General features: G+C 40.2%; 1 protein-coding gene across 1 annotated transcript in view; it reads right to left on the reverse strand.

The window, feature by feature from the left end:
• Nucleotides 1–23,143, reverse strand: part of LOC105489004 (peptidylprolyl isomerase like 4) — a 48,097-nt gene extending 24,954 nt beyond the window's left edge. Inside the window, exons 1-9 of the mRNA XM_011753567.3 lie at nt 22,993–23,143; nt 18,330–18,397; nt 18,178–18,242; nt 17,768–17,885; nt 12,791–12,933; nt 11,858–11,954; nt 10,611–10,727; nt 4,721–4,845; nt 3,254–3,320 (exon numbers count right to left, since the gene is read on the reverse strand). Coding sequence (XP_011751869.1) covers nt 3,254–3,320; nt 4,721–4,845; nt 10,611–10,727; nt 11,858–11,954; nt 12,791–12,933; nt 17,768–17,885; nt 18,178–18,242; nt 18,330–18,397; nt 22,993–23,062 — 870 coding nt within the window. The 5' untranslated portion in view covers nt 23,063–23,143. The remainder of the gene's footprint in view (nt 1–3,253; nt 3,321–4,720; nt 4,846–10,610; nt 10,728–11,857; nt 11,955–12,790; nt 12,934–17,767; nt 17,886–18,177; nt 18,243–18,329; nt 18,398–22,992) is intronic.
• Between the last annotated feature and the right edge of the window lie 2,865 nt (nt 23,144–26,008).

Raw genomic sequence — 26,008 nt, forward strand, 5'->3', positions numbered from 1 at the left:
AGATCACTTTTTCAGGAGGATAGTATTTACAAATACTCAATTTACTAACACCTAAATAATAGTTAAGAAATCTCCTCAGGCTGGGCGCGGTGGCTCAAGCCTGTAATCCCAGCACTTTGGGAGGCCAAGTCGGGCGGATCACGAGGTCAGGAGATCGAGACCATCCTGGCTAACATGGTGAAACCCCGTCTCTACTAAAAATACAAAAAAACTAGCCGGGCGAGGTGGCGGGCGCCTGTAGTCCCAGCTACTCAGGAGGCTGAGGCAGCAGAATGGTGTGAACCCGGGAGACGGAGCTTGCAGTGAGATCCGGCCACTGCACTCCAGCCTGGGCGACAGAGCAAGACTCCGTCTCAAAAAAAAAAAAAAAAAAAAAGAAATCTCTTCAAAATTGAAAAACTGATTCAAAAATATACATATAAATTCAAAAGTCAAAAACAGCTATGACAATCTTCAAAAATAACAAAGTTGGAAGACTCACACTGTAAGTTATCAAGACATTATGAATCTATAGTGATTAACACAATGTAACAGTGGTATATGAATAGACAAACAGATCAGTGCAACAGTATAGCATCTAGAAACAGACTTTATACATATATGGATACCTGATTTATAACAAAAGTGGTACTACAGAGCTGTGGGGCAGGACAACTTTTTTTATCATTTTATTTTTTTCATCAGTAGAGACCTCAGAGAAAAAGGACAATCTTTTATTTATTAATTATTTTTTTGAGACAGAGTCTTGCTCTGTCGCCAGGTTGGAGTGCAGTGGCACGATCTTGACTCACTGCAACCTCCACCTTCCGGGTTCAAGCGATTCTCCTGCCTCAGTCTCCCGAGTAGCTGGGACTACAGGCGTGCGCCACCACGCCCAGCTAATTTTTGTATTTTTGGTAGAGACGGGGTTTCACCATGTTGGCCAGGATGGTCTCATCTCTTGATTTCGTGATCTGCCCGCTTCGGCCTCCCAAAGTGCTGGGATTACAGGCGTGAGCCACCACGCCCAGCCAGGACAACCTTTTAAATAAATGGTGCTGAGTGTCACTTGGCAATCCAATGTAAGAAAAACGAAACAATGTAATACACATACACCAAAAGCAAATTACAGAATTGAATGGGAAACAATTTCACAACAAAGTTTCTCAAAATAATACAGGGGAATATCCTCATGTCTTTGAAGTAGGCAAAGATTTTTTAAACAGGCCATTAAAAAGGAAGAAAAATATTCACAAACTGAACCATTAAAATTAGAAATCTGCTTATCAAAAAACACCATAAGAAAGGAAAAAGGCATGCCTGTGGTCCCAGTTACTCAGGAGCTAAAATTGGAGAATCACTTGAGCCCATGAGCTCAAGTCCAGCCTTGGCAACACAGAGTGATCATGTCCCTTTAAAAAAAAAAAAAGGAAAAAGAAAGAAATCCACAGAGCAGAGATATCTGTATCACACATAATCAAAAAAGAGCTTGCATCCAGAAAATGTAACAAATCCTTAGAGATCAATAAAAAACCAAAACAGCAGGTGCAGTGGCTCAAATCTATAATTCCAGCACTTTGGGAGGCCAAGGCAGGTGGATCACTTGAGGTCAGGAGTTCAAGACCAGCCTGGCCAACATCATGAAACCCTGTATCTACTAAAAATACAAAAATGAGCCAGTTGTGGTGGCAAGCACCTGTAATCTCAGCTACTTGGGATGCTGAGGCAGGAGAATCGCTTGAAACTGGGAGGTGGAGGTTGCAGTGAGCTGAGATCATGCGACTGCACTCCAGCCTGGGTGACAAAGCGAAACTCTGTTTCAAAAAAACAAAAAGAAAAAAACAAAGAAAATGGCATAGCTGCAAAAAACTGAAAACATGGGCAGTCATTAGTCTATGTGCTACAAATGAAGTGAAATTTTATTTGTTAGCTAACAAATAATAGACTGTATAGTGTCAATGATAGAATGCTAGTGCAGGTCTACAAGTTTTCACAGCAAACCAAAGGTAAAGGTCTTTCTCCTGGCACCAATGTTCCTTTTAAGTATCATTTCTGGTATATCTGACACAGTGTCTACATATAACTTTATGTGTCTATCTTCCTCAACCCTCCAGGATTCATCTTGTATCCCTAGACCTTACACTGCTGTGTCTGAAAACATAAAAGGTATCCCATAAATGCTTTGTAATAATTAAAACTTAGAATGAGCTACTATTGTATACATATGAGTCCAAAGGTGCATTAAAAAAGAGCATGCCATAGCATAGTGTAAACTCAATGGGAACAGAGTCAGACATATCTGAGTTCAAATCCCAGCTATGACATTCATTCACTAGGTGTGTGACTTTGAACAAGTCACATTAGCATCATGTGTCTCAGTTAACTTATTTGGAAAAGGGGATGATCCCTATCTTACGTAACTGTGAGGATTAAACGCAACAAAAGTAACATGATGCCTAGCTTAAAGTAAATATTTGAGCAACATAAGCTATCATTATTACAGCTCTAGAAGGGACCATCTAATCTAATACCCAAGTTTCATTTATAAGAAGGTAAGACCTAGAAAGAAGGGTTAACAAAACTGCCAAATATCATACAATAGCTGGCTAGTGACAAAAGATGGATTAATATCTAAATCTTAACACCCAGTTCAGTTCTCTTTCTATTATGCAATTTTATCTCCACTTAAGTAACACTGAAAAATTATTAAGAGTCTCTGAAGAGCTTTACTTAGAACTTAAAAAGTTCTAACATTGACTGGGCACGGTGGCTCATGCCTGTAATCCCAACACTTTGGGAGGCCGAGGCAGGTGGAGCGCTTGAGGTCAGGAGTTCAAGACCAGCCTGGCCAACATGGTGAAACCCCATCTCTACCAAAAATACAAAAAATTAGGAGGGCGTGGTGGTGGGCACCTGTAATCCCAGCTACTCGGGAGGCTGAGGCAAGAGAATCACTTGAACCAGGAGGTGGAGGTTGCAGTGAGCCGAGATTGCGCCACTGCACTCCAGCCTGGGTGACAGAGTGAGACCCTGTCTCAAAAAAAAAAAAAGTTCTAAACATACTTTCATGCAGATTGCACCTGAACCTAAAGTAAAAGTACGTATGTTAACATCAACAGATGTTGAACTTATCCCCTATATGGATACAATAAACTTTAGGGAGTGCCAAAAGAAAGGGCAATTCTAGAAACTAGAAAAAGCTCTATAGTTTTTCACATTTTAATACCATAGAAAAGCAAATAAATACCAAACTTATGCCTGTATTATGACGTACCTTTTCAAATTCAATAAAAGCATAACAGAGGGACTCTCCTGTCTTCCAGTCCCGGATAACTTCACAACTGAAACAAAGTATTTAAAAGTGACTTAAAAAAAAAAAGGGAAGAAAGCATTCACTCTCACTCTCCAAAACTGAAGAAGAAATAAGTCAGTTATTACAAGGCAAAGTTAAATTCATAGATTATTTTTCCAAATTCATTTAATAACAATTCTTTTTTTAAAATAGTTCACCAGAGCAGTAACTAAATTATCTAAATTCTACTCTAAGTGCCCCATGTAGGCCTACAGTCCTAAATTCCCTTAAGCACTGAAGGAAGAATAAAAATATTTAATTTTCCTTTGGCAAAAGTAAACTACTGCTAAAAACTTTTAAAATCACAAAACTTTTCTAGTCCAAATATAGACGAATTATAGAATATCTAACATTACTGTAGAATAATGCATACTCATGCACATATAAATGTTTAGTAAGTTTAAGCTTTGAAATTTTTGAATTTTAATATAAATCAAGCTCAAATTTAACACTGTAAGCACAATGTTAATTACACAACTAATATACCATAATAACCAAGCGAAAAGGCCAGTAAGCTGGAGTTGAAAGCACCTGGCTTGTCCCTTTCCCCAAGTGTCATAAGTATCATTTTAAAAACCTGAAACGAGGCCGGGCGCAGTGGCTCATGCCTGTAATCCCAGCACTTTGGGAGGCCAACGCGGACGGATCACAAGGTCAGGAGTTCGAGACTAGCCTGGCCAATATGGTGAAACCCTGTCTCTACTAAAAATACAAAAACTAGCTGGGCGTGGTGGTGCACACCTGTAGTCCCAGCTACTCAGGAGGCCAAGGCAGAAGAAGCCTGAACCTGGGAGGCGGAGGTTGCAGTGAGCTGAGATCACTGTACTCCAGCCTGGGCAACAGAGCGAGACTCAGTTTCAAAAAAAAACAACAAAAACAAAAACAAAATCCCTGAAACGAAAGGAAACCCTAAATATAATACTTTTTAATCAATTACAAAATAGTCCCCTTCCCCACAGAAATACTAGCTTCACAGACCTTTTCATTAACGCAGGGAAAATGAACCAAAATAAAAATTTTAGAAAACTTAAATTAATTTTGACATAAATTGCTGATAATTCCAGGAGTTGAATGAGATAAATATTTTAAATATTAAAGAAGGTTGTTGAAAGTATTACAGAACTAGATTTAAATTGTTTCATTCATTTCCTGTTTTAGAATAAAAACGTGTTGGGAGTGGGAGATGCAATTATTTATCTCTATGTGTACGTGTGTGTATGTATACACACACATACATACTTTTCTTCCCTACTGTCCAGACTCACCTGTAAAAATTTACCAGTACAAAATTCACCTAGAATTCACAGAATCATCAAAATATGCCATTAGAAAACCACCAACTAATACTTAGTTTTTCCAAATATCTCTTTCACTAATTCTAAGGATTACCTTCTTATTGGCCCAAATCTAGAGAATATTATTTCCAGATCCTCATCTGTGGTCACTGGGTTCAATTTACACACAAACAGTACATTTTCTGGAGGTTTAATATCTGCATCAGGTAGGTCTCCCACCTAAATTATAAACAAACAAAAACATAAATCAATTCCTATTTAGTTTCCATTCTAAATCCTATCCAATCCCACAATGCTGATTTCCTTAAAACATCTGAATTTATATCATAAACTGCAGGCTCTGGAAAACAAATCCAAAAATATTTCAAAATTTGAACTACACTGTTCCTATTCTTAACAGTAATATTAACAGTAACAGCTAATATTTAAATAACTCATACTTTGTGTGAACAGTGCTTGGGGCTTCATGTCTATTACGCTAATTCTTAAAACAATCCTGCATATTTTAAAGACAAGTAAAGTGGACGGGCATGGTAGCTCACGCCTGTAATCCCAGCACTTTGGGAGGCCAAGGGGGGCAGATACTTGAGGTCAGCAGTTCAAGACCAGCCTGGTCAACATGGTGAAAACCCATCTCGACTAAAAATACAAAAATTAGACGGGCATGGTGGTGTGCACCTGTATTTCCTAACTACTCAGGACACTGAAGCAGCAGAATCGCTTGAACCCAGGAGGCGGAGGTTGCAGTGAGCTAATGTCACTTTACCCCAGCCTGGGCGACAGAGCAAGACTCCATCAAATAAATAAACAAACAAATAAATAAATAAAACAAATAAAATAAACACAAGTAAAGTGAAATTTAAAAGGTTAAACAAGTAATTTGCCCAAGGCCACACAATGGTAAACCATAGAGCTGGGATTTGAACCTAGATTTATCTGGCTTCAAAGCCCAATTTTACCCCTACTTCTTCTTTTGTCAAGTATTTGATATATATTTTTTAAAGGATAAGAATTATGTAAAGAACATGTAAGTTATAAAGCATAAAAATAAAAACCACTATGACACTACCACCTAGCTTAAGAACTAAAATGTCACCTGATCCCATTCTCTCTCTGCCTCCTCATCAGAGATAACGAATACCCTGCTTTTTGGTGTTCCTTTTTAGTCATTTCCTTGCATATCATCAGAGTTTTAACATATATGTATGCAACTCTATCATATTTAGATGGGGCAAAACATTCCTTTATACATATATTCAAACACTTTCTCAGATATTATTTCTGACAAGATCACTTGTAAAGTGTCTCCTCTTGGATAAACACACTCTTCTCCCCAAAATCTTGAAAATAAAAAACAGTAAGAAGTGACAGAGCCAGTAAAATCTCAATGTTTCTGAAGTCTATCAAAAGACAACATTATGTCCAATAAGAAGTATCACAGCCAGGCATGATAGCTCACACCTGTAATCCCAACACTCTGGGAGGCTGAGGTAGGAGGATCACTTGAAGCCAGGAGTTTGAGACCAGCCCAGGCAACACAGTAAGACCTTGTCTCTATAGTAAATTCTAAAATTAGCCAGGCATGGCAGTGTGAGTAGTCCTAGCTATTCAGGTTGGTGGACTGCTTGGGTCCCAGAGTTTTTGAGGCAGCAGTGAGCTATGATCACGCCACTACACTCCAGCCTAGGAAACAGAGTAAGACCCTACCTCTAAAAAAGAAAAAAGAAAAGAGTGTCAAAACACAGAAGGAGAAGAGCAAATTAGTAAAAATCCTCCAAAGTACCTATAATGGCAGAAAGGAAGCACAAATGAGAAAAAAAAAAAGTTAATGAGTCAAAAAAGAACTTGCTATATACTACTTTAGTCAAAGCTAACTTTAAAATACTACTAGGAAATTTAAAACATTCATAAAAGCTATGAGATTCAAAATTAATTTTACAAAACACTAGCTGAATTATCAGTATATTACAAACAAATGCAAATAAAGTAAGAGAAACTGATGTTCTTAGAAAATAGAAGATGAAACATGTTAATAAAACCAAAGGACACAGGATCACCTTTTAGAGTGACTAAAATCCAAAACAATACCATCAGCAAATGCTGGCAAGAATGTGAGGCAAAAGACACTCTCATTCATTGCTGGTAGGAATGTAAAATGTAAAGCCACTTTAGAAGACAGTTTGGCAGTTTCTTACAAAGCTAAACTATGCAACCTAGCATCTGAACTCCTAGGTATTTACCCAAATGCATTGAAACTTTATGCCTACACAAAAATCTGCACGCAAATGTTTACAGCAGCTTTATTCACAACTGCCAAAACTTGGAAGTAACCAAGGTATCTTTTAATAGGTAAAAAATAAACAAGCTGTGATACATCCATACAATGAAATATTACTTAGCAATTAAAAGAAATGAACTATCAGCCATGCATGGTGGCTCACACCTGTAATCCCAACACTTTGGGAGGCCAAGGCAGGAGGATCACTTGAACCTATGAGTTTGGGATCAGCCTGAGCAACATGGGTAAGACTCCATCTCTACAAAAAAATTTAAAAATTAGCTAGGTGTGGTGGCGTGTGCCTACAGTCCCAGCTACTCAAGAGGCTGAGGCAGGAAAACTGCTCAAGCTCAGAAGTTCAAGATTATAGTGAGCTATGATAGCACTACCACACTCCAGCCTGGGTGACAGAGTGAGACCTTGTCTCCAAAAAAAAAAAAAAAAAAAGAATGAAATCCCAGGCTCGGCAATATAGTGAGACTCTGTCTCTACAAAAAATAGCATGGTAGAACACACCTGTGGTCCCAGTTACTTGTGAGGCTGAGGTAGGAGGATTACTTGAGCCCGGGAGGTCAGGGTGCAATGAGCCTTTATTGTGCCACTGTCAGTGCAACAGAGCGAGAACCTGTCTCAAATTTAAAAAAAAAAAAAAAAAAAGGGCCGGGCGCGATGGCTCATACTTGTAATCTCAACACTTTGGGAGGCCGAGGTGGGCAGATCACGAGGTCAAGAGATCGAGACCATCCTGGCTAACATGGTGAAACCTCGTCTCTACTAAAAATACAAAAAAATTAGCCAGGTGTGGTGGCGCGTGCCTGTAGTCCCAGCTACTCAGGAGGCTGAGGCAGGAGAATCTCTTGAACCCGGGAGGCGGAGGTTGCAGTGAGCCGAGATCGCGCCACTGCACTCCAGACTGGTGACATGAGTGAGACTCCGTCTCAAAAAAAATAGGAGGGAAAGAAAAGAAAGGAAAAGAAAAAGGGAAAGGAGAAAGGGAAAGGGAAGGGGAAAGGGAAGAAAGAAAAAATGCACAGTGGAACCTTAAATGCATATTGCTAAGTAAAAGAAGACAGTCTGAAAAGGCTACATACGCTATAATTCCAACTACATGACATCTTGAAAATGCCAAAACTGTATAGACAGTAAAAACATCAGTAGTTGCCAAGAACTGGGTGTCGGGGGTGGGGATGAACAGGTGGAGCCCAGGGGATTTTTTAGACAGTGAAACTACCCTGTGTGATCCTGTAAGGGTAGATATATGCTATCGGACATTTGTCAGTTTCACAGAATGTACAACACAAAGCTTGAATTCTAATGTAAACCATGGATTTTAGTTAATAATGTATCAATATTAGCTCATCAATTGTTAACAAATGTATCACAATAATGCAAGACTGGGAAAAGAGGGTGGGAGTACATAGAAACTCTCTGTATTTTCTGTTCAATTTTTCTATAATCCTAAAATTGTTCTATAAATTGTCTATTTATTAAAAGCAAAACCAAAAAAGGAATCCATGAGGCACTGATAATGTAGGAAAATATTCTATAAAATGCAACAGATGATAAGTCATGAGCTGGATTCTAGTCTGGAGGAGGAAACAATTATGAAATATATTGTTAAAACAACTGGCAAAACTGGAATATAAACTGTAATTTTTTTTTTTTTTTTTGAGACGGAGTCTCGTCCTGTTGCCCAGGATGTAGTGCAATGGCATGATCTTGGCTCACTGCAAGCTCCACCTCCTGGGTTCAAGCGATTCTCCTGCCTCTGTCTCCCGAGTATCTGGGATTACAGGTGCGCGCCTCCATGCCCAGCTAATTTTTGTATTTTTAATAGAGATGGAGTTTCACCATGTTGGTCAGGCTGGTCTCGAACTCCTGACCTCATGATCCACCCGCCTCAGCCTCCCAAAGTGCTGGGATTACAGGCGTGAGCCACCGCGCCCAGCCCTATAAACTGTAATTTCTCTCACTTCTACATTTTCTGATTTTGATAACTACACTGTGAATAAGTACATATTGTTACACACATTGAATACTGTTGCTCTTAGGAAATACACACTGATTAAGAGGTGAAGGGAAATAACAGGCAACCTACTGTCAAATAGGCCAGAAAAAAAATGTGTTTATGTGCTTGTATAATCAGAGAGAGAGAAAAAGAGAGAATCATAAAACAGATGTAGCAAAATGTTAAAAATTGGTGAATGTGGATAAAAGGTATATAGAAGTTCTATGTACTTTTTTCCATAAATTTGAAATTATCTGAAAACAAAAAGTTTTAAAAAGTATGTTAATCCATTTTCTTCTGGCATAAACTTCCAAAGTGTTGCTGTTGAAAAGTCTGATAACAATCTAAATTCATTCCCTCATAAGTAACTTATTCTTTCTGCCCAGTTGCTCAACGTATCTTTCAAGTGTAGTAATTCTCTTAGAATTTGTCTTGGTGTTGGGTGTTCAGGGTCAATACTGTGAGATACACAGTGTGCTCATTAAAATGTGTATTTTCAATTAATTTTTTAAATTTCAGCAAAGCTTTCTTGAACTATATAGCCTTTACTATTTGTTCATTTAGACAGCTGATGGTAATATAAGCTTAAGCCTGGCTAACATAGGGAGATCCTGTCTCTACAAAAAATTTTTAAATTAGCAGGGCATGGTGGTGTGCAACTGTGGTCTCAGCAACTCAGGAGGTTGAGGCAGGGGCATTGCTTGAGCTGAGGAGTCGGAGGCTGCAGCCAGCTATGATCATACACCACCGTACTCCAGCCTGAGCAACAGAGTGAGACCTTGTCTCTATAAAATAATAATTAAATAAATTTTAAAGCAGACTACAAATCTGAAAGTTCTATTATATAAAATAGTAACTTTGTTATCCATTCATTCAAGTATTTATTATTTATGATATGACAGGTATGCCTATTCTACAAAAATAAGAAATGGGCCGGGCCCGATGGCTCAAGCCTGTAATCCTAGCACTCTGGGAGGCTGAAGCAGGTGGATCACGAGGTCAGGGGATCGAGACCATCCTGGCTAACACAGTGAAACCCCGTCTTTACTAAAAATACAAAAAAATTAGCCGGGCATGGTGGTGGGTGTCTGTAGTCCCAGCTACTCAGGAGGCTGAGGCAGGAGAATGGCGTGAACCCGGGAGGTGGAGCTTGCAGTGAGTCGAGATCACGCCACTACACTCCAGCCTGGGCGACAGAGCAAGACTCCGTCTCAAAAAAAAAGAAACAGAAAATAACAACAAATAGGTCAATTAATCATCTACTGAATTATTATTCCCCAAATGACTTCACATTGTTAGTAATACAGAGAAACAGTATATTTTAGAGTGTTCAGTGTCTACCTATTATTTTGCCCTACAACTAGCATTCTGTTTAATCTTGAGTGGTACAATGAACTCTTCTTTAATATACATAAAATTCAGCCCACTCTTTAAAAATGAGATGAATATTAAACAACCGAAATTCAATTAATAAGTTAGAGATCCATTTTCCACCGTTTAAAAAGGAACTTAGCACTATATTGACAGTAGAGCCAAATTTATTTTCACATGCATTATTATGATGTATCAAATTTAAACTAGAAAAAAATCATAACTCAATTTTTAGTACTTTAAGACCACCGAAGAGCCAGAAATAAACACTTAATAAGTATTATTAGATATATTACAGAACAATTTGGACAAAGATAATTATCTTACCATCTCTAAAAGTATAGCCTGAGTTTTAGCCTCTTTTTCTGCCTTTATTTCTTCTACTTCCTCAGCTGATCTTCCTTTGAAATCATCAATTTCTTCATCTGCTCCTATTCGACCACTCTGTAAGACAGAAGTTACTGACGTATATATTTAAAGAATAAAAAAAATCTGAGAAACATAGAAGACATACTTTATTCTTAGGTATATCAAACATGCTAAAACAGTAACTGATCAAGGTTGCAGTGACCTACAATCACACCACTGCACTCCAGCTGGGTGACAGAGTAAGATCCTGTCTCTAAAAAAAACTTTTAAATAATTAATTGAACAGCAACTGAGACAAACTTATGAACCTTCAAAAATTGATTTATATTAATTCTAAAATATAAACCAAAGTGGGCTTCTGTTAAAATCAAAATAGGCCAGGCATGGTGGCTCATGCCTGTAATCCCAGCACTTTGGGAGGCTGAGGCGGTTGGATCACTTGAGGTCAGGAGTTCGAGACCAGCCTGGCCAACACAGTAAAACCCTGTCTCTACTAAAAATACAAAAATTAGCCAGGCATGGTGGCATGCGCCTATAATCCCAGCAACTCAAGAGGCTGAGGCACGAGAATTGCTTGAACAAGGAAGGAAGAGGCTGCAATGAGCTGAGATGCCACCACACACTGCAGCCTGGGTGACAGAGTGAGACTCCATCTCAAAAAAATAAATAAATACAAATAAATACCTATATGGACACTATTTATTTTCCAATTCTAACTGCTGAATGAAGAGAAATGATTTCAGAATAACCAATCCCAAAAATAAAGACAAATTCAGCTTTGAGGAAGCCACATAAACCTTAAAACATACAGGGGAAAAGTCTGTGCTATTTCACAGAAATTTCTGGGTTCTAGCCTGGCTCCAGAGTATACCCAGTTGAAAAGTTACCTCACAAGATAATAGTTTAATTTGGCCTCAAAAACTCCTAGAGTTAGATGATAAGAAAAACACTTTCCCAAGTTGTTTATGTAAGCTTCTAGAGCTAAGGTTGTCTCAGTAGAAAAGAAACTGAAGAAAGGAAATTAGGGAAATGAGAAAACAGCTAGAAAAATGAGTATCTCTGTGGAAAAGAAAAAACTCAACTTGTTCTAATACAATTAGGCAAGATAATAATTCTGAAAAAATTAACTTTAATAGATGAAAACGATAAATCCATACAAATCATTAATATAAATGTACATTTAATCACAAGAGGGCTTTACTTACATCTAATTGTTCCCTTGTAGGTTCTGGTGATCGATCAGGGATTAATAAATCAGGAGGGTCATCAAATGGATCATCTAAAATCACTGTATGATTTATCCTTACAAAATAAATCCAAATAAAATGTTACATTTAAGTTATTTCAGAATCCATAATTTATTTTAATAGATTACAACAAATTACTTGATTATCTCTAAGGCCAAAAAAAACCCATATTGCACATGGATATTACTAACCTAGATATAGTTTCACAGTGAGTGTTGCTGTTTTACATTGAGTGATACCATATTTATTACCCTGCATTACTTTAAGATGTAAACTAATATAACTGTCTAAATATTAGTATTTTTGCCCTATTTCTCAATTAAGAAACTAAATTAAAGCATCAATAATTCCTCCAGCTAGGTACAAAGGCTCACGCCTGTAATCCCAGCACTTTGGGAGGCCGAGGTGGGTGGATCACGAGGTCAGGACATCAAGACCATCCTGGCTAACACAGTGAAACCCCGTGTCTACTAAAAATACAAAAAATTAGCTGGGCATGGTGGCGGACGCCTGTAGTCCTAGCTCTTTGGGAGGCTGAGGCAGGAGAATGGTGTGAACCTGGAAGGCAGAGCTTGCAGTGAGTCAAGATCACGCCACTGCACTCCAGCCTGGGTGACAGAGAGAGACTCCATCTCAAAAAATAAATAAATAAAAATTAAAAAAAGTAATTCCTCCAAACATAATTATAAATAAATAATTAGTACGAGTATAAAAGTACAGAAGGTCCTTTTTATTATAAAGATTCTTACAGTCTTATATTAATTCAACTTTTGGGATTAGAATTATCCATAAACCAGTCCTATGCATACCATTCCTATCCATACCACTATGTGTCAAACATCTCAATATTAAAACATTCTAGTATATTCAGATAGTAAATTGTAACCACACCTTATATCCTGATATGGTACAAAGTCCTTGTCAACAAAGGTCTCATTAATTTTCTTAATTATGTCCATGCCTTCTGTCACCTCACCAAACACTGTATGGACACCATCAAGGTAATCTAGATTTTCTCCTGTAGTGATAAGAAACTATACAGAAGGACACATAATAAATACCATAAAAATAATACATAACTCAAACTGAAATCAGTTACAGACTGACAAAAAAATACACAAAAGTTAAGAGTCCACATTTACTGCACCAATTCTTAGACACTTGTTACTAGAACTAAGTAAAAAGTACAAAGCTTATACTGGCATAACTCATCTTATTGCGCTTTGCAGATACTGCATTTTTTACAATTAAGGATTTCTGGCAACCGTGTATTAAGTCTACTGGTGCCATTTTCCCAACAGCATATGCTTCATGTTTCTGGCTCAGGTTTTGGTAATTCTCACAAGATTTCAAACTTTTTCATTACTATTATATCTGTTATTACGATCTGTAATCTTTGATCTTACTACTGTAATTGTTTTGGGGCACCACAAACTGTGCCCATATAAGATGGTGAACTTAATCCATAAATGTTGTATGTGTTCTGACTAATCCACCAACCAGCCATTCCCATCTTTCTCCCTCTCAGTGCTCCCTATTCCCCAAGACACAACAATATTGAAATTAGGCCAATTAACCCTATAAGTGTTCAAGTAAAAGGAAGAGTGGCACATCTCTCACTTTAAATCAAAAGCTAAAAAGGACTAAGCATAGTGAGAAAGGCATGTTGAAAGCCAAGATAAGCCGAAAGCTAGGCCTCTTGTACCAAACAATAGCTGAGTTGTAAATGCAAAGGAAAAGTTCTTGAAGAAAATTAGATGTGCTATTCTATGAATGGTAAGAAAATGAAACAGGCTTACTGATGATATGAAGAAAGTTTTAATAATCTACATAGGTCAAACCAGCCACAACGATCCCTTAAGCTAAAGTCTAATTTCAAACAAGCCCTAACTTTCTTCAATTCTATAAAGGCTGAGAGAGGGAGGTAGCTGCAAAAGAAAGTCTGAAGCTAGCAGAAGTTAGTTCATGAAGTTTAAGGAAAGAGGCCAGGTGCAGTGGATTACTTCGTCTCAAAAAAAAAGAGAAGTTTAAGGAAAGAAGTTGTCTCCATAATTTAAAAGTGCAAGGTGAAGCAGCAAGTGCTGACACAGAAGCTACAGCAAGTGGCCAGGTGCAGTGGTTCATGCCTGTGTAATCCCAGCACTTTGGGAGGCCAAGGCAGGTGGATCACAAGTCAGGAGTTCAAGACCAGCCTGACCAACATGGTGAAACTCCGCCTCTACTAAAAACGCTAAAGTTAGCCAGGCATGGTGGCATGCACCTGTAATCCCAGCTACTCAGGAGGCTGAGGGAGGAGAATTGCTTGAACCTGGGAGGCGATGGTTGCAGAGTCAAGATCACGCCACTGCACTCCAGCCTGGGCGACAGAGTGAGACTCTGTCACAAAAATAAAAATAAAAAAAGAAGCTGCAGCATGCAGCAAGTTATCTGGAAGATCTAGCTAAGATCACTGATGAAGATGACTACATGAAATAACAAATTTTCCATGTAGATGAAACAGCCTTATATTGGAAGGTGATGCCACTTAGGACTTTCATAGCTAGAGAGGAAAAGTCAATGCCTAGCTTCAAAGCTTCAAAGGACAAGCTGACTCTTCTGTTACAGGCTAATCCAGCTAGTGACTTTAAGTTGAAACCAGTGCTCATTGACTATACCAAAAATCCTGGGGCCCTTAAGAATGATGCTAAATCTATTCTGCCTGTGCTCTAGAAATGAAACAACAAAGCTTGGATGACAGCACATCTGTTTACAGCAGGTTTTATCAAATATTTTAAGATTACTGTTGAGACCTGCTGCTCAGAACAAAGATCCTTTTTAATATTACTGCACTTTTAATAAGAAATCCTTTTAAAATGTTACTCCTCATTGACAATACTCTGGGTCACCCGGGAGCTCTGATGGATATGACGTACAAAAGGAAATTAATATTGTTTTCAGCTGTGCACAGTGGCTCACACCTGTAAACCCAGCACTTTGGGAGGCTGACGCAGGCGGATCACTTGAGGCCAGCAGTTCAAGGCCAGCCTGGCCCACATGGTCAACATGGTGAAAACCCATCTCTATTATAAATACAAAAAATTAGCCAGGCATGGTGGTACATGCCTATAATCCCAGCTACTCAGGAGGCTGAGGCAAGAGAATCGTTTGAACCTGGGAGGCAGAGGTTGCAGTGAGGTGAGACTGCACCACTGTACTCCAGCCTGGGTGACAGAGTGAGACCGTCTCAAAAAATAAAAATTCTGTTTTCATGCCTGCTAACATAACAGTCATTAAGGAGCCATAGATCAAAGAGTAATTTCAACTTTCAAGTATTATCATTTAAGAAATACAGCCTGGCATGTGGCGTGTACCTACAGCCCCAGCTACTCAGGAGGCTGAGGTAGAAGGATCACTTGAGCAATGTAGTGAGGCCCCATCTCTAAAAATAAAAATAAAAATAAAAAAACACATTTTATAAGGCTATAGCTGCCATAGACAGTGATTCCTCTGATGGATACGGGCAAGTAGATTGAAAACCTTCTGAAAAAGATTCACCATTCTCGATGTCATTAAGAACATTCGTGATTTGTGGGAGGAGGTCAAAATACCAATATTAACAGAAGTTTGGAAGAAGTCGATTCCAACCCTCATGGATGACTTTGAGTGGCTCAAGACTTCAGTGAAGGAAGTAACTGCAAATGTGGTAGAAATTGCAAGAGAATGAGAATTAGAAGTAGAGCCTGAAGATGGGACTGAATGCTGCAATCTCATGATCAAACACGACCAGATATGGAGCTGCTTCTTAAGGATAAGCAAACAGAGTGGTTTTCTTCCCTTTTTTACTTTGTTTGACACAGACTTGTCGCATTGCTCAGGCTGGAGTGCAGTGGTGCAATGTCGGCTCACTGCAACCCACGCCTCCCAGGTTCAAGCAATTCTCCTGTTTCAGCCTCCCAAGTAGCTGGGACTACTGGCACCTGCCACCACGCCCAGCTAATTTCTGTATTTTCAGTAGAGACGGGGTTTCACTATATTGGTCAGGCTGGTCTCAAACTCCTGACCTCAGGTGATGTGCCGGCTTCAGCCTCCCAAAATGCTGGGATTACAGGCCTGAGCCACCGCACTCAGCCAAGTGATTTATTGAGATGGAATCTTCTCTTGGTGAAGATGCTATGATCATTGTTGAAACGACAACAAAAGATTTAGGATATTACATAAACTTGGCTGATACGGTAGTAGCAGGGTTTGAGAGGATTGACTTCCATCTTAAAAGAATTCTACTAAATGCTATCAAACAGCATCGTATGATACACAGAAATGTTTCATGAAAGGAAGAATCCATCAACATGGCAAACTTCTGTTGTCTTACTTATTTATTTGCAAGACAAGGTCTCACTGTCACCCAAGCTGGAGTGCAGTGGTGCAATCACAGCTCACTGCACCCTTGACCTCCTGGGCTCAAGTGATCCTCCCACCTCAGCTTCCCAAAAAGCAGGAACTACAGCCTATACCACTATGCCCAGTTAATTTTTGTATTTTTTTGTGGAGATGGAGTTTTCACCATGTTTCCTAGGCTGGTCTCGAAATCCTGAGCTCAATTGATCTGCCTGCCTTGCCCCTGCAAAGTACTGGGATTACAGATGTATGCCACCGTGCCAGTCAGTTGTCTTATTTTGAGAAGCTGTCACAGTCACACCAACCTTCAGCAATCACCACCCTGATTAGTCAATGGCCATCAACATCAAGGCAAGACCCTTCACCAGCGAAAAGATTATGAGTTACTGAAGACTCACACGATCAGAAGCATTTTTTAGTAATAAAGTATTTTTTGGTCAGCCACAGTGGCTCACACCTGTAATCCCAGCATTTTGGGAGGCCGAGGCAGGTGGATCATCTGGGGTCAGGAGTTTGAGACCAGCCTAGCCAACATGGCAAAACCCCATCTCTACTAAAAATACAAAAAGTACCTGGGCATGGTGGCAGGCACTTGTAATCCCAGCTACTAGGGAGGCTGAGGCAGGAGAATCGCTTGAACCTGAGAGGTGGAGGTTGCAGTGAGCCGAGATTGCACCACTGCACTCCAGCCTTGCTGACAGAGCGAGACTCTGTCTCAAAATAAATAAATTAAATTAAATTAAATACTTGGACAAGTCGTAACTCAAATTCATGTGTATATAGTAGAAAATAAAAGTACCTACTCTAACAGGGTTGTTGGGAGAATTAAACAAGGCAATGAAAAGAAGGTACTCTACATAATATTTTTAAAAAGTAAGAATTACTGGAAAATGGCCAGGCGCGGTGGCTCACGCCTGTGATCCCAGCACTTTGGGAGGCCAAGGCGAGTGCATTATGAGGTTAAGTGATTGAGATCATCGTGGCTAATGTGGTGAAACCCCACCTCTACTAAAAATACAAAAATTAGCCAGGTGTTGTGGCAGGCGCATGTAATCCCAGCTACTCGGGAGGCCAAGGCAGGAGAATTGCTTGAACCCGGGAGGCAGAGGTTGCAGTGAGCTGAGATTGTGCCATCACACTCCAGCATGGGCAACAGAGTGAGACTCCATCTCATAAAATAAATAAATAAAATAAAATAAAATAAAAAATACTGAAAAACGAGCCACAAATGTGAACAGTGGTAATCACGGATGGTGGAGTTGTAGGTAATGTTCTCCTTTGTACTTTTCTGTATTTTCTCAATTCTTCACAATGGGAATGCTTTATATTTAAAAGAATAATTTTTTTAACATAGAAAAAGTGCATTTTTTTCCCTAACAAATATTTCTGACTGAAACCCTCTCAGCCTCACTGGATAGTTTAAAAAATAACTCTGTGGGCTCCTTCCAGTCCTTCATTTCTAAGCAAACCTCATATTCTTACTCATTTCCTAACCTGAGATCCATGTTGATCACTGCCATTATTCACCATGGACACTGTGCCTTTCTTCTTGTGCTTAATTCTTGGGACTTTTTCTGCCTCAAAAAAGCTTGCTTGATCACCATACAGTTGGCTGAAAAAACATACAAGGTTATAAAATGTTTAAGTACTCTCAAAATGAAATATAGAAGTACTAGTAACACACAGGGTTACCAATTACTTCTTTACAGAAATGCCAACAGGATTCAAAATATTACTTTTTTTCTAGACATTTAGGGAACTTGGGGGAAAAAAGTCTAAATTTAAACCATATTTTAAAATGCAGATTGAAGCATAAGCAATTATATTTTTCCTCATTTAAGAACAAAAGAATTTGTTCTGCCCTTCCAGAGGTAATAAATAAATAAATAAATAAAACAACTTACCCAAAAATAGACTCTCCTCCACGGCCAGTCCCTGTAGGATCGCCAGTTTGTATGATAAAGTCCCTCTGTAATATGTAGGATTCTTTGTTAATTCACAGAGTTTGTTAGATAGTTCCAATAACAAAGGAAAAGACTAATATCTACCAACTCACCTGTACATTGTGAATCAGGCAATAATTGTAATATTTTATTTTGCACAATTTCAAGAAATTCAAGCAGGCTGAAAGTAAAGTAAACACCAAATTTATCACAGTAATCCTCAAATACATTTTTAAATAAGTAAAACCACAGTAAAATGTAATTTCTAAATTACCATTAAAAGAAAACAAAAGTCAAACGTCCAAAGCTATAAAAAAGGGCACTAGGCCGGGCGCCGTGGCTCACACCAGCAATCCCAGCACTTTGGGAGGCCGAGGTGGGTGGATCACTTGAGTTCAGGAGTCTGAGACCAGCCTGGCCAATATGGTGAAACCCTGTCTCAACTAAAAATACCAAAAAAACTAGCCAGGCATGGTGGCGGGCACTTATAATCCCAGCTACTAGGGAGGCTGAGGCAGGAGAATCACTCGAACCCAGGAGTTGGAGGTTGCAGTGAGCCAAGATCACACCACTGCACTCCGGCCTGGGCAACAGAGTGAGGCTCCGTCTCAAAATAAAATGAAATAAAAGGGCAATAAGTCTAGGGAAAAAAAAAAAAAATTTTAAATTACGTTTTTCTTTCTTTCATAGGACTTTTGGGGCATCTGAGCTAATACGGAAAACTGACACTTACCTGTGATAAGCAATCATTTACTGATGGATTGATTTTATTACGAGAAAAAAGAACACTTAAAGAGCATATTGTAATAGGAAAGGATCTAGCAGAATATATAAAAATGGACACAGATTATATCAATTAGGAAAAAGTCAAACACCCCAGGTCATTTCTTTAATAATAAACAGCCCTTAATAAAAATCCATACACTTATGAACGATCTTTCTCATATAAATTAATCTGCTTATCCAATAAACATTTACTGAGTACCTTCTAGATGCCTGACACTGCCATCACAAATGCCATTAAACCGTGGTCCCTGCTCTCAAGAAGTTCACAGTCTAGTCGTGGAAAGACACATTAACAAGTTCTTAAGGCACTAAGTTAGAAACCAGGCAGACTTTAGTAAGATATATGAGGCAATTCCTGCCCTCAAAAAGCTTACATTAAATTAGGGTCCTTACATCTGAACACAAGTAGTTACATATTGGGCATATCTAATTAATAACATGTGTGCCACTTAAATAGTAAAATGGTAAAAAGTAGTTTTAAAAATTCCACAAGAGTTCAAAAGATTGTTTCTGGCTAGGGAAATTAGAAAACCTCAGGGAAGGTTAAGGCAAGCATTAAAAGAACTGGACTAGCAGAGAGTGAAGGGTGAGCATTTTAGGTTTGGAAGACTATGAAAAGGCCTGGAAATGGAAATTTAAATGTTTTAGGGGAGGTCCAAAAGACCAAAGTTCTATAATAGTCTGGTATTACAGAGTAATAGAGGATTAAAAGACTGGAGTGATAAAATGGGGCTGAGCTGTTCAAGAGTGCTGAATATCAGTCTTGCAGTTGTTTTTCTTGAATATATTTCTGGGCTTCCTGTTTAACAGATAGGAGTGGTCCTTTTACTAGAAAACAAAAATAATGGATTTAGGCACTGATCATCAATGGCTGCCAAAATCTTTAGGCCTTTCATCAAAATCTGATGGGAACAATTTATAAGGGCAAAAAGGCCTTAACCCACTGACCAATTTTAACATCACAGAAAGAGCCAACCAGACATCAAGTGCCTCCTGAATGTGATGCAGCTGAAAGAACACACTATCTCATGTGAAATATTCTTGCCAAAAACATTAAACTGGAATCTAACCAAGGCTCTGAAGCTAAAGAACAATTTATAGGAAACAGAGAGGACACAGGAATATGTTAACGCACCCAGTAAACAATCAGTCAAATTCAAAACAAGAGAAATTCTACAAGACAAAGCACCCAGATTCTTTCTCACATTTTTTTCAAGAAAAAAAAAAACGGGAGAACCAATAGATTAAACATATATACGACATTTTAACCAATATATGGACTTTGGGTCCTAATTTAAATTTTTTTAAAGTTTATGAGTTTAAACGATACTAAAAAATTATTGCTAGTTTTTTCAAAGTGTGATGAGATTTGTGGTTCTGTTTTTTATCCTTTTTTACAACTTTTTCTCTTTAGGATTTTTCTCTTTTCCCTGTTAAATTTTTTTTCTTTTTTTAACCTGTCACTTATGTGGTACTTAAGCTCATAGTTCCATTTTTTTGTTTTTTTAAAGAGACCTTATATTTTAGAAATACATACTGAAGTAATTACAGATTAAACGGATGCACTGGAAGTGGATACTAAATGATACTAAAAAATTATTGCTAGTTTTTTCAAAGTGTGATGAGATTTGTGGTTCTGTTTTTTATCCTTTTTTACAACTTTTTCTCTTTTCTTTAGTATTTTTCCTTTTCCTTGTCAAATTTTTTTTTCAACCTGTCACTTATGTGGTACTTAAGCTCATAGTTCCATTTTTTTGTTTTTTTTAAAGAGACCTTATATTTTAGAAATATGTACTGAAGTAATTACAGATTAAACAGATGCACTGGAAGTGGAGGTATTATAAATGAAGAAAGATTGGCTATGTGTTCACAGCTATTAAACAAAGCTGGTCATGTGGACACGAGAGTTCATTTACATGATTCTCTCTACATCTGTGTTTTAAATTTTCTATAATAAGAAGTTAAAAAAGAAAAGGAAGAAAGAATGAAAGGAAGGTAGGTAAGTCTGGATATGTTGATCATAGATTGATAAGTGAGTATAAATATAGCAGGTACACACGTAAGCAGATCTCCAGTCATATGCTTACAAATATGTACCGGGGGTGGACTTATGTTTTGGTGTTACGCGCTTATCTTTGCAGAACCACTGCTTGTTAATTGGGTGGGGTAGCTCTACCCCCGCTTTATTTCCTCACAGCTCTGGGGAAAGAGACCCATTCATTTTGCCAGGTGCTGTTCTACACGGACAGACCATCAAAGGAACTCAAAGAAAAGCAAAATCAAGGGATAAAAAACAAAATTCCCTAAATATTATTCGAAGCACTGGATTCAACCACCCTTAAAACCAAGCTTACCCCAGTATTATGAAGCAACCAATTATTTTCTTTGTTTAAGCCAGTTTGAGTTGGGTTTCTGTCACTTGCACAAAGGGTCCTCACTAATACAACACATTTATATCCATTAGTCATTATAATGAACCCCTAGTGTGTGCCCTAAAAGTAGCAGACATTGTACTAGGTACTCAGGATATAGAGATGATAATTATGGTATAGTTCCTGCTCTCAGTGGAGTTTACATTCTTGAGAGAGGACACGACTTGTAAACAACTCCAGGATAATAGGTAAATGTTAAAATAAAACGTGTCATGTGGTTTATAAAAGACCTAAGACAGAGCAGAGGAAACCTCAGGTAACTCTGCTTAGAAAGGAGGGAGAGCTTCAAAGAAGAGATGATGCTTGATCTGAGATTTAGATAAAAAGCAGTAAGTTTGCCAGAAGGACAAGAGTGGAGAGGAATACTGGTTAGAAGGAAAAGCAAAAGAATGGTAAAAATGGTACGGGAGAGTTCGCAGTGTTTTTGCCAGGTGGAGAAGAGGGAGGAATAGCTGCATGCGGTGGAAAGTGGAGCACAGCAGGAGGCAGTTATTGTACAATATTGCAACTTATTTCACCTTCTTTGATAGGTTCTGCATTCCATGTGAATAGGACCCTGTTTGTAACTAATCTCTTCTGGTCTAAGTTTCTTCCTGATTCTGATACTTTCTCCACACTACTGCCTATTATCTTCTCAAAACAAGTATGCCATGCCTCAATACTGCTTTTAAAATCTTCAAGGACTCTGATCATCAGTAGGGCACACAAGACTATTCACGACCTGACCTAAGCGTATCCGACCACACTCGAGTCTACCGTTCCACGACTCGTATCAGTCCTTCCAGCCACACCAAACTACTTGCCGTTTCCAGAAAATTCCAAACAAAGAAAGTCCAAGCTAAGAAAACCCTCATTCCCATTCATCTTTGAAAGGACTAGTTCAAGTGTTCTACAGAGTCTTTGCTAGCTTTGCTTCTTCCCACCCCCACCAAAGAAGACGCCCTCCTCTGGTTTCCATGGCAACTTTTACATTCCTCTACCATAACACATATAAAACTAAAATGGGTTCCTGTGTCTATTTCCCCTGATGGAAAATCAGACCCTTAGGGGCAAGAAGTCAAGCCCAGGACTTAGCCCAGTGCCTCGAAGGCTCAGTCCACACTCCAGACAACCTCTTCCTCCTCCACCCAGGTGGGATGCCCACACTCGCTGCACCATCACACCCTAACTGCCTTCATCAAGATTTAACCGATTACACACCAAGCAAAGTTGCTGTGTTCCTCTCACGAGTAAACACAATAAAGGCACAAAAGCTATGGGTATTGTATGTGCAGCTCAAATCACACACACACACGCCCCAAAGGCAATTAATGACCGCAAGCACCCTCCACCGGACTGGCCAGCACAAGATAGGGGAGAGGGGCTGCCAAGGCTCAAACAATTCTCGTCACAAAAACTTTTCTAGCCAACGCGGGTTAATAAAATAGCCCAGTCGTGGGCACCAGCAGTCCAGAAGCTCGAGCTCCAGTCAATCTCTGCCCTGGACTGCGCAGAGAAAGGAAAGTAGGGGGACAAGCTCGGGGGACCCGGCGACAGGTGAGTAGGGCTCAAGCCTCACCACGCGGCCGCTCCTCGGTGTACAAGTCGATGACGACGTCGCCCAAAGTGGTCTCTAGCAGAACCGCCATGGCGCCCGCTCCTCCTCTGCTACAAACCCTGGGGGGGCTGACAGGCGCAGGCCGTCGGCGTCTTCTACGCCACACGACACCCTCTGCGCGACCCCTCTTGCGTCATCTCGCCGGCGCCTCCCCCGCTTCCGGGCAGTTTCTTCCGGCCGGCGTGTGGGCGCCGGGCCGCCCAGCTGACTTAAAGTCCTGGTTGGTCCCGCCCCCGGCGCGGCGGTTTTGAAAACCCGGGTCCGCCCTTGGCTTTTTTTACGGAAGCCTGTCCCTCAGAACGGTCTCAGTATAGTGTTTTGTGGCCCGTTTGTGTCCGTCTCCGGAGCAGAGCCGCTCTCCGAGCGGCCCTTTTATCCACCAGGGGGCGCCCGCGGCGGGATCTTCTCTCCACCTATTTGGGCCGACTCCTCCGGGTTTCCTTGTCAGTCTCCTTTTCGCAAAACAACTTTTGGCCTCTACTAGGAGTTTCAGATTCTAAGAACTAACATTTTGTTTTGTTTCCTGTTTTGAGAGAGGGTCTCGCTCTGTCGCCCAGGCTGGAGTGCAATGGCGCGATCTCGGCTCACTGCAACGTCCACGTCCCGGGTTCCAGCGATTCTCCTGTCTCCAGCCTCCCAAGTGACCACAGGTGCGCGCCACCACGCCCGGCTAATTTTGTTCTTTTATTTTGTAGAGATGGCGGTGGGGGAGGTGGTCTCACTATATTGCTCAGGCTGGCCTCGAACTCCTGAGCTCCAGAATGCGAACTCTTCCCGCCTTGGCCTCCCGAAGTGCTGGGATTACTGGCGTAGCCACTGCGCCTGGCCAAAATTAACATTTTGCCACGCAAGTTTATTCCCCACTCTCTTCTGGGCAAGCCTGTCACTCTCTCTTACGACATTTTACACATTATCTCCAATAACTTCACATCTGACGAAAAGCCAAAGCTTTTTTTTTTTTTTTTTTTTTTTTTTTTTTTGAGACGGAGTCTCGCTCTGTCGCCGAGGCTGGAGTGCAGTGGGCCGATCCAGCCTCCCGAGTAGCTGGGACTACGGGCACCTGCCACCACGCCCGGCTAATTTTTTTATTTTTAGTAGAGACAGGTTTTCACCGTGTTAGCCAGGATGGTCTCGATCTCCTGACCTCGTGATCCGCCCGCCTCGGCCTCCTGAAGTGCTGGGATTACAGGCGTGAGCCAGCGCGCCTGGCCGAACAAGCCAAAGCTTTTATAATGGCTTACAAAATCCTCTACTACCCCATCTTCCTAGGCCATCTTCTTATTCATCTGAAGCCATACTAGACAGTTCGCTCTTCCCTGAACACTGCTGACATACTCCTGCTCCAGGGCCTTTTCACTTGCCTTGGTTGAGGGACCTCTTCCTCCAGTTATTTGCATGGCTCCCCTTCACCTCCTTCAGGCGCTTTGGCTTCCGTCACCGTCAGTGAGGCCCTCCATGGCTGCCATAATTAAAATTAACACGACATACACTTTTCTTTTTCTCCATATAGCTTTTTCTCCAGAGTACTTTTTACAATCTAGCATGCTATTTACGAATTTGTTTATGTTTGTTTATTGTTACTAGAATGTGTGTTCCAGGATATTCCATCTTGGCTGTTTTGTTTAAAGCACTATCCCTAATGCTTATGACAGCGTGGTACATAATGCGCAAATGTTTGTTGAATGAATGAATGTTGTTTTTCGGTTTTAGGGGGTTTTTTTTGAGACGGAGTCTCGCTCTGTCATCCAGGCTGGAGTGCAGTGGTGCGATCTCAGCTCACTACAACCTCCGACTCCTGGGTTCAAGTGATTCTCCTGCCTCAGCCTCCCGAGTAGCTGGGACTACAGGTGCGTGTCACCACGCCTGCCATCACAATATTCATGGCTGGGCGTGGTGGCTCATGCCTGTAATCCCAGCACTTTGGGAGGCTGAGGTGGGCCGATCACCTGAGGTCAGGAGTTCGAGACCAGCCTGGCCAACATGGTGAAACCCCGTCTCTAATAAAAAATAAAAATAAAAATAAAATAGCTGGGTGTGGTAGCGCATGCTTGTAATCCCAGCTGCTGGGGAGGCTGAGGCAGAATTGCTTGAACACGGAAGGTGAAGTTTTGCAGTGAGCCAGGATCGCGCCACTGCAGTCCAGCCTGAGTGACAGAGCAAGACTCCGTCTCGAGGGAAAAAAAAAAAGAAAGAAAGAAACTGCTCTCATACCATGTTCCGTTTATGCCTGATATGTCTTTAAAGTTAAAAGTAAAGCCAACAAATGGAATCCTAAGACTGTGAGTTCCAGGTCATTGTAAGTTTCCTCAGTGCTGTTGAACTGAGAAAACCGCTTAGGACAGACCCAACAATTAGTCTTGTTGCAGAAATGGACCATGGCAGATATTGTAGGAGCTAAAGGGTGTGACGTATTAGTAGGTCCCATAAAAAGTCCTAACAGACCCAGTGATAGTAAAACGCTCATGTTTACTGTTGGTTAATAACCATTATTCCTGCTATGAGGATAGTAATTAAGCAAAATGCTACAGTAATTGAGATTCTCTGTTCGATATTACACTGTGAGGGTGCTATAGTATATAGTAATATTTGGCTTAAAAGGAGAGGTAGAAACAGCAAAAAGGATTTGGTGAGGTAGAGGCGAGACTAAGGTGAGTAGTTCTTACTCCATTACTTACCTTTTGTGATTTTCAGCTTACGGTCTCCTACTTCTTCGCATTGATATTCAGGCCGTTCCTCTGGGCTGTCACGGGTTGCTCCCTCAACTTTCCAGCTTTGACTTGAGTGTGATGTATCCAAAAGTCGATTCCTGTAACTTTTATTGCCAAGGGAGTTGAAAGAATGGTGTAAAGCCCTTCCCAGCTTGGGCTTAGGGTGGAAGAGAGAGAAGGGAGAGCCTTCACCAGTACCAAATCTCCTGGGTTAAATAGAGGTGGCCCAGTTTCCTGGGGTTGGGCCTTTGCTAATTGTGCTAATACCT

The sequence above is a fragment of the Macaca nemestrina genome, chromosome 5 (genome assembly GCF_043159975.1).
Source record: "Macaca nemestrina isolate mMacNem1 chromosome 5, mMacNem.hap1, whole genome shotgun sequence".
In the NCBI taxonomy this organism is placed as follows: Eukaryota; Metazoa; Chordata; class Mammalia; order Primates; family Cercopithecidae; genus Macaca; species Macaca nemestrina.